Raw genomic sequence first — 8,163 nt, 5'->3', positions numbered from 1 at the left:
GTAGAAACAGGCATACATTTTAAGTGCCTACAATAAGGAAAGAATGCAGGAACCACGGATCGTTTTTATTCTAGCATCAGCAATGATTTATCCCTGTAATTAACTATTTAATTGCCTGTGTACCTGTGATATATCCAAGAATGCAAAGTCCACTGGACGCCACCAAAAGATAAGTTTTAACAAGTCTTCAGAGAGAAAATGCACCAGGCATTATTTTTTTTAAATACTAGAGATAGATTGATCTTTGGGAAAAAAACAAAGCCAAGAGCCATAAAATGAGTAATAAAAGACTTTAGATCCAAGGGGATTTTGAAAAACTCCTGTTTACCTGTACCTATTACAATGTGGGTGCTCTATCCCTGCAGTGGTTACATGCTAGAATGCAATCAACTTCCTTCTGCAGAATTTCACATTTGATTTTTTTATTTATCCCTAAAACTCGAAAGTGAGTTCTGGGGCTTTCGATGATCACAAAACAGCAATCCCATTTTCCTATTAATCCACCCAATCTCTCTTCTTTTTTCCAAGGCATTGTTGACCTTCAAATGTCAGACCTTTGTTGGGGGGGAGGGATTGTTTCTTTTATCCCATCTTCTCCCTGCCTTCCTGCTCCCCGTGATTCATCTTAATAGGAATGTCTCTGGCTAAGAATTTTACAGCTGTATGTGAAAGGAAATGACTTCAGGGGGGGCAACGTCTAGTCACTCTCTGATCCTTCTTGCTACTCTGCATTGCAGAGAGAGCCCAGGCGTGACACTCTCACGCTGCTCATTTAGAACAAATAGCATATTAGCTAGGCTTTATTATAGTTGCGTGTGGGGGGGAAATCACAGCACCGGACAAACCACCCGGAGACGTGTTTTCATTCTGCATAGATTTCCCCTTCCATTACTTTTCTAGTTGCCTGTGCAGCTGGCCGTGGTGCTGAAACCGCCATGGCTATCCCTCCTACACACAGGCACACACACTCCTTACCTGCCTCCCCAGTGTATTCAGTGGGCTCTCCCTCAAATCTAATGCAGAATGTCTGCCGCCCCGCACCCCTTGGAGAAACTCAGCACCCCCACCCACCTCCTTCGGCTTGTCGCTGTTCTTTTGCAGGGAGTGAACTGACCCTGCTCCATTGTGCTTTGCTCCCTGCAGTCGGTGGAAGCGAGCAGGGAGGGGGAGGATGGGAGGGGGAGGATGGGAAAGAGAAAAGGGAAGAGTGGTAGGGATGGAGGAGATAAGGAAGGAGAGAAGAAGGGGAAAGCTAGGGAAGAGGAAAGGAGAGGAGAGAAAGGAAGAAAGAAAGAAAGAAGAGAGGGGAGGAGAGGAGAGGGGAAAGAGGGGAGAAAAAAGGAGGGCGCCTGGAAAATGGGGGAGAACTGGCTGGGAAGGTGGGAGGAGCCAGCTGCCGGGGGGGGGCCTGGGGCTTGCTGCGGTGCCTTTAGCTGCCACGTGTTGCCTCCCCGGCCCGCCCCATCGGAGCATGTGGCTGGAGCCGCGCGGCCGGCCCGGCTCCCATATATAAGGGGCGGGCAGTGACAGGAGCCGCGCTGTGAAAGCCGCACACATCCCAAAGTCTTCCAAGATGAGCTACACCCTGGACACACTCGGCAACCCCTCCTACCGGAGGGTGACCGAGAGCCGGGCCATCTACAGCCGGGCCAGCGCCTCCCCTTCCAGCGGCTTCAGGTCGCAGTCCTGGTCCCGGGGCTCGCCGAGCACCGTCTCCTCCCCGTACAAGCGCAGCGCCCTGGGCGCGCAGCGGGTGTCCTACGGCTCCACCGTGCTGAGCTCCTCCGAGAGCCTGGACCTCAGCCAGTCCTCCCTGCTCAACGGGGCCGGGGACTTCAAGCTGAGCCGCTCCAGCGAGAAGGAGCAGCTGCAGGGGCTGAACGACCGCTTCGCCGGCTACATCGAGAAGGTGCACTGCCTGGAGCAGCAGAACAGGGAGATCGAGGCGGAGATCGCCGCCCTGCGCCAGAAGCAAGCCGGGCGCTCGCAGCTGGGCGACGCCTACGAGCAGGAGCTGCGCGAGCTGCGCGGCGCCCTGGAGCAGGTGAACCACGAGAAGGCGCAGCTCCAGCTGGACTCGGAGCACGTGGAGGAGGACATCCAGCGCATCAAGGAGCGCTTCGAGGAGGAGGCCCGGCTGCGTGATGAGACCGAAGCCACCATCCGCGCCCTGCGCAAGGATATGGAGGAGGCCTCCATGGTCAAGGTGGAGCTGGACAAGAAGGTGCAGTCGCTGCAGGACGAGGTGGCTTTCCTGCGGGGCAACCACGAGGAAGAGGTGGCCGAGCTCCTAGCCCAGATCCAGGCATCTCACATCACGGTGGAGAGGAAGGACTACATGAAGACTGACATCACCTCCGCCCTTAAGGAGATCCGCAGCCAGCTGGAGTGCCACTCCGACCAGAACATGCACCAAGCCGAGGAGTGGTTCAAGTGTCGCTACGCCAAGCTCACCGAGGCGGCGGAGCACAACAAAGAGGCCATCCGCACGGCCAAGGAGGAGATCGCCGAGTACAGGCGGCAGCTGCAGTCCAAAAGCGTGGAGCTGGAGTCGGTGAGGGGCACCAAGGAGTCGTTGGAGAGGCAGCTGAACGACATCGAGGAGCGCCACAACAACGATCTCACGACCTACCAGGTAAGCGACCCACACCGAGCAGGTGTAAAGCACAGCGGGGCGTCATGCGGGCTGGCCCGCGCGATGCAAAATGCAACCAGAAAATCAAAAAGACGAGTTACCTCTGCCAATGCAAAATTAACTGGTAGGCTGCAGAGCGATCGTGTGCAGAGCAGGAGCGCAGACAGAATGAGTTATCGCAGACATGCAAATGTGGCTTGTGCAAAACAAACCAAAAGTACCTGAAAAGGTGCAAAAAATAAGTTAAAAAAAAAACCACGCTATGCAAAATTGGCTTGCGTAGTGCAAAAAGACCAGCTGTGCAATGGAGTCCGGACGTCTAATAGCAGTGTTCAGTGCTTGTCTCCGGACGTTCACGCCCTTTGCTGTCTGCTCTTCCCTCTGATTATAAAACATTTCGTCCACAGTGCCTCTTTACAAGGAGCATTTTTAAGATTCCTTCTTAGATTTTTAACTATTCTTTTAGAAGACACTCTCCATTCCCCACCTCGATGTACAATGCAAACTTTTAACGGTAAGGATATAGTAAATGACCTTCTATCAGAGGTGTTTAACAGTTTGCAAATATATATTCTACATTTTGCTGTTGCTTAGTCATAAAATAATTTGACTGGAGATTTTAAAATGATGTTTCAAAATCTTTTAACACAGCTTTTAACTCTTGACAGTAGTTTACGGATAGCTAATAAATATCTTTAAATATATGGGGAACGTTCAAAGGTCAAACGCACAGTCCTCGCTGAGGTAATGCTCCATCGTAAAGAGTTTTGCCTGATTAAGGACTGCAGACTCAGGACCCAAAAGTTTTATTGTAATGCACAATTATTTGCAAAACAATAGGCCTGGTTCAGATGCCCAATGAAGGCAGTGAGACCAGGATCAGACTCCTTTTGTGCTCTTATCCCTTTCTTATATTAGTCCTGGATTTTAAGATGGGCTTTTAAAAGGCTTCCTTACAGAACTTTTTCAGTGCTGCTATTAAGCTAGAATATAGGGGTTAAGACTATTATCTGAGCAGGGATGCTTTTTGGATGCAAGTCTACTGATGTTATGGGGATTTTATGTATCTGTTGCAGGACACGATTCATCAGTTGGAAAACGAGCTGAGGGGTACAAAATGGGAAATGGCACGTCATTTGAGGGAATACCAGGATCTCCTCAATGTCAAGATGGCGCTGGATATTGAAATTGCTGCATACAGGTACCATGGGAATGCTGTGGATGTGTCTGGAATACTAATTGCACTGCAGATGCCACTGGTTCCAACCAACCTCTGCCCAAACAGCTTGTATCATTGGCAAGGATTTTCCCCTATAAGCATCAAACCAATGCAAGAATAGACACTCAGCCAAATTATTAGCACTCTTTCAAATCTGTGCAAATTCAAGACCTTTTCACATTAAGAAATCTTTTTTAAGTTAATAACTGATCCAGCTCTGTGAAAGTCAATGTCAAAACTCCCATAGACTTCACTGGGAATGGGATAGGACCATTAAACTGCAGTACAATGGTTCCATAATGCAGCATTCTGTTCTTATTATATTTACAAAAGTACCAAGCAGGTGACAGTTTTTAATCTGTAATTATTTTCTTTCACTTCACTTTGCACATGTCGAGCAAGCAGCGTGGGTAGTTTTAATGGACTCTTGTTATTTTAGAACATGGCTGTGCTCGGGTATCAGATGAGCTCTGTTAATCTGCACATTACTTTGCGCATGTCGAGCAAGCAGCATGGGTAGTTTTAATGGGCTCTTGTTATTTTAGAACATGGCTGTGCTCGGGTATCAAATGAGCTCTGTTAATCTGCACATTGCAAAACACTTTCACTTTTCTTTCTTAACTTTTCTTCAGAATCCTCCGTGAAGTAATCCTGGAACAGGGATGTAGCTGCTATTGCCATCATCTGGCAGAATGTTTTTCTAGCCTCTTTTGCATTGCTTTTGTAACTGTTTATTTGCCACTTTTATTTCTGAAACCAGGTAGCTTAATAAATAAATAGACTGCAATCGCAGCTTTCAAATAAAACATGAAAGCGCTGATTTTCTCGGTCAGAGGATTAGATGGGGAAAATGCATTTCTGAATATAAATAACATCAAAACAGACTATTGGAAAGCAAACATCTTTAGAAGCCTGCCGTATACTGGGGTTATCAAATATACAGAGAATGGACATCTTGTTTTATTTTATTGCCAAGGTTAACATGGTTTATTCAGGTGAACATATTATGGCTGAGAGTTTCAAATCATAAGGGATTTGGATGCCGAAATTAATGAGAAATGGGGATTCAAATGCCCTAATTGGCTTTAACAATCTAAGATAGAATATTTCTGTTTTAAACGTATTAGGGCCCAATCCTCAGAAAGGCTAGATCAGCATGGCTTTATTGAAGTGAAAGGCTATGCTCAGAACTGTGCTGATTTACACCAGACTGAGAATGTGGCTGGTGCATTTTTGTTATAGTTTTACAAGACAACAAATTTTGTGATCGAGTATGACAATCACAAGATTTAAACCAAGCTAAGAAAAACGGTGTGCTGTACACAGCACTGAGATATTACCGTGGTAAGCATTAGGTGCCTGATCCCAACCTACTGAAGTCCCACTGAACATGAACAACAGATATTTTCATCGTCCTTAGCATATTCCACATGCTTGAAACACCTTTCTAATTCTCTGAGACACTGCAGACACAAGTCAGACATTTACGTGCTAACTTCCCCTCCTCCTCTTTATTTCCCTAGGAAACTACTGGAGGGTGAAGAGACAAGATTCAGTGCCTTCTCGGGAAGCATTACTGGTCCCACATTTACACACAGGCAACCCACGGTCACAATATCAACTAGTAAAATACAGAAATCAAAAGCTGAGCCGCCAAAGCTAAAGGTCCAGCACAAATTTGTAGAAGAAATCATTGAAGAGACAAAGGTGGAGGATGAAAAATCTGAAATGGATGATGCCCTGGTAGCTATTGCAGAGGAACTGGCAACCGGTGCCAGGCAGGAAGAACAGAAGAAGGAAGAAGCAGAAGGGGAGGAAGCAGCAGCAGTGGAAGAGGAAATTGTAGCTGAAAAGAAAGCTCCAGTGAAAGCAGCTGCACCCAAAGCTGAAGAAGAAGAGGAAGAAGAAGAGGAGAAGGGAGAAGAAGAGGAGGAGGAGGAGGCTGCAAAATCTGATGAAGCAGAAGAAGGAGGTTCTGAAAAAGAAGAAGCAGAGGAAAAGAGTGAAAAGGAAGAGGGTGAGGAGGCTGAGCAGGAAGAAGAAGAAGGAGGCGAGGCTGAAGCTGAGGGAGAAGAAGCTGAGGCTGAGACTAAGAAAGAAAAGGAACCTGAAGGGAAGAGCAAGAAAGAGGCTGAAGAGGCTGCAGTGGAAGAGAAGGTGGAAAAAGTGAAAACATCTTTAGCAAAATCTCCACCTAAATCTCCTGCAGCAGAAGAGGCTGAGGAAGAACAGAAGGAATCAGGAGAAGAAGCTGAAGAAGGAGAAAGTGAAGAACAGAAAGTGGAGAAGGAGGGTAAAGAGGAGGAAAAAAAGGAGGAAAAGCCAGGATCCCCAGAAAAGCCAGGATCCCCAGTGAAAGAAGGAGAGGCTGTGGTGGAAGAGACCATCTCAGTCACAAAGGTAACAAAAGTCAGCATAGAGAAAGAGTCCAAAGTGAAGGAAGGGAGCAGTGAAGGAGAGGAAAGTGACCAGGCCTCCAAGGGGTCCATGAAAGAAGACATTGCAGTTAAAGGGGAGGTGGATGAGAAGGAGGAGAAGAAATCCAAAGAAAAAGAAATTGAGGAGGATGACAAGGGTGTGGTCACCAATGGCCTGGATGTGAGCCCATCTGAAGAAAAGAAAGGGAAGAGCGAAGAGAAAGTTGCGGTAATCAAAAAGGTGGAGAAAATCACTAGCGACATTGGGGACAGTACAACCAAATACATCACCAAGTCTGTGACAGTCACCCAAAAGGTAGAGGAGCATGAGGAAAGTTTTGAAGAGAAAATAATGTCCACCAAGAAGGTTGAGAAAGTCACTTCTCATGCTGTAATAAAACAAATAAAAGACAGTGACTAATAAATAGTAATTAAAAAAATTAAAAAGAGCTTGGGTTGGTGAAAAAGGTTAAGCCATATGACAGCTGCAAAATGCATGTGAGTGACAGCTTAAAGCAAAACAGGTTCTCTCATGGAGTCTCCAGACACACTGTATTTTACTTTTTTGTGTGTGTGCGCAATACTGGGGGAAAATGCATGCAAGCTCAAGATGTTCTCCCTCCACAGAAATTGGGGAATTAAATAAATAAATAAATGCATGAAGAAAGGAAGCTTTTGAATTCCCTAAACTGTCGGAGGAACACATCTGAGGAAGGTCTTAAGAGGTATTATGCAAAGAACCAGCTGAGCCAAGAACAAACACAAAACAAAACAATCATGAAAAAAAAACACCAGAATTCTCCTAGCCTTAAAAAAAGCTACTTATGAATAATTATGTTTACCTCACTGGTGCAATTAAGATGGACTTTTGTTCATGGGAGAACCTAGTTGACATTCACAGTACGCAACTTTTTGTTATTCGATGTAGAACCGTCACAGCAGTACTTGCTCAATAAAGGTCATATTGGAATCATGCCTTGCTCTGTTGTGTTTCTCTCATGAGTAGAATTTCTCCCCAGGCTTTTTTTACTATAAACGATTCAGCATTAATAGTAAATTATCTTCAGTTTACAAAGTGCTTGGGCTTTTTGCAAACTTCTTTGCATTTCCCAACCACTTCTTTAAACAAATATTTAACAATCTGATTTAATGTGCATTGAAGCCAATGGGAGTATTACCATCGAATTCAGTGGGTGTTGGATTGGAACTCACATGCTTGTAAAAAAAGTCCAGATTCACAGCCTTACAAAGTGAAGGTCTCAGTCGGGTTCACATCCTGCAAGCCTTACTTGTGTGTCGTCCCGGTCACCCTCACAGAACTATTTGGGTGAGTAGGGTGGACAGTATATAATGTTTTAAAGCATGGATAGGAGTAGTTTAAGCTTCCTCTGTACACACTCTACCCCAATCTGTAGGGGCCACCTAAGGGGTGGAAGAGAGTCTCTGGGGCCCATACAGTCCTTGGCCTCTTTGTTGAGACTGCCGCCAAGTGAGCCAGTAGGGGTTGTGATGGGGTTTGGATACAGGTGTTTGTCCATTAATAAGTGGGCTGAGAACCATCAATGCATTTCACAAAGGTCTCCAAATACCTTTCAAAAGGCAGTGACTGCTGATGGCTATGGCTCTAGCTATTATTGAGCCCAGCAACTTAGAGGTGGATACCTCCTTGACCAAATCCCTAAAATCATCTGCTCCTTGACTCATATTTGAGACTCTTCCTTGTCAATGCAAAACATCATTACACAGTTCAAAAGTTAACAGTAATTATACTCTTTCGGGAACAGAAAACTGCCTTAAAGGCAATGTTGACATTAAATATAATTATTTTAAATAGCTATTCATTTAAAAATATATATTAATGAGATTATTCCAGACACACAACTCCAATTAGT

At 45.6% G+C, this 8,163-nt stretch overlaps 1 protein-coding gene across 1 annotated transcript; it reads left to right on the top strand.

Annotated features, from left to right (window-relative positions):
• Positions 1-1,463: 1,463 nt before the first annotated feature.
• NEFM (neurofilament medium) lies at positions 1,464-7,244 on the top strand. Its single transcript, XM_030552034.1, has 3 exons — positions 1,464-2,635; positions 3,712-3,836; positions 5,378-7,244. Exons 1-3 carry the CDS (start codon positions 1,574-1,576, stop codon positions 6,690-6,692), a joined length of 2,502 nt encoding a protein of 833 aa, XP_030407894.1. The 5' UTR covers positions 1,464-1,573; the 3' UTR covers positions 6,693-7,244.
• The last annotated feature ends 919 nt before the right edge of the window (positions 7,245-8,163 follow it).

The sequence above is a fragment of the Gopherus evgoodei genome, chromosome 2, assembly GCF_007399415.2.
Source record: "Gopherus evgoodei ecotype Sinaloan lineage chromosome 2, rGopEvg1_v1.p, whole genome shotgun sequence".
Taxonomy (NCBI): Eukaryota; Metazoa; Chordata; order Testudines; family Testudinidae; genus Gopherus; species Gopherus evgoodei.
Note: the sequence above shows the minus strand (reverse complement) of the source record. Positions and strands in the feature narration are given on the sequence as shown.

Bases quoted from the DNA above. Each gene is read 5' to 3' on its own strand.
- NEFM (XM_030552034.1), top strand. From the start codon at position 1,574: ATGAGCTACACCCTGGACACACTCGGCAACCCCTCCTACCGGAGGGTG. The intron at 2,636-3,711 runs GTAAGCGACCCA...TATCTGTTGCAG, and splicing joins ACGATCTCACGACCTACCAG to GACACGATTCATCAGTTGGA. The intron at 3,837-5,377 runs GTACCATGGGAA...TTATTTCCCTAG, and splicing joins ATTGAAATTGCTGCATACAG to GAAACTACTGGAGGGTGAAG.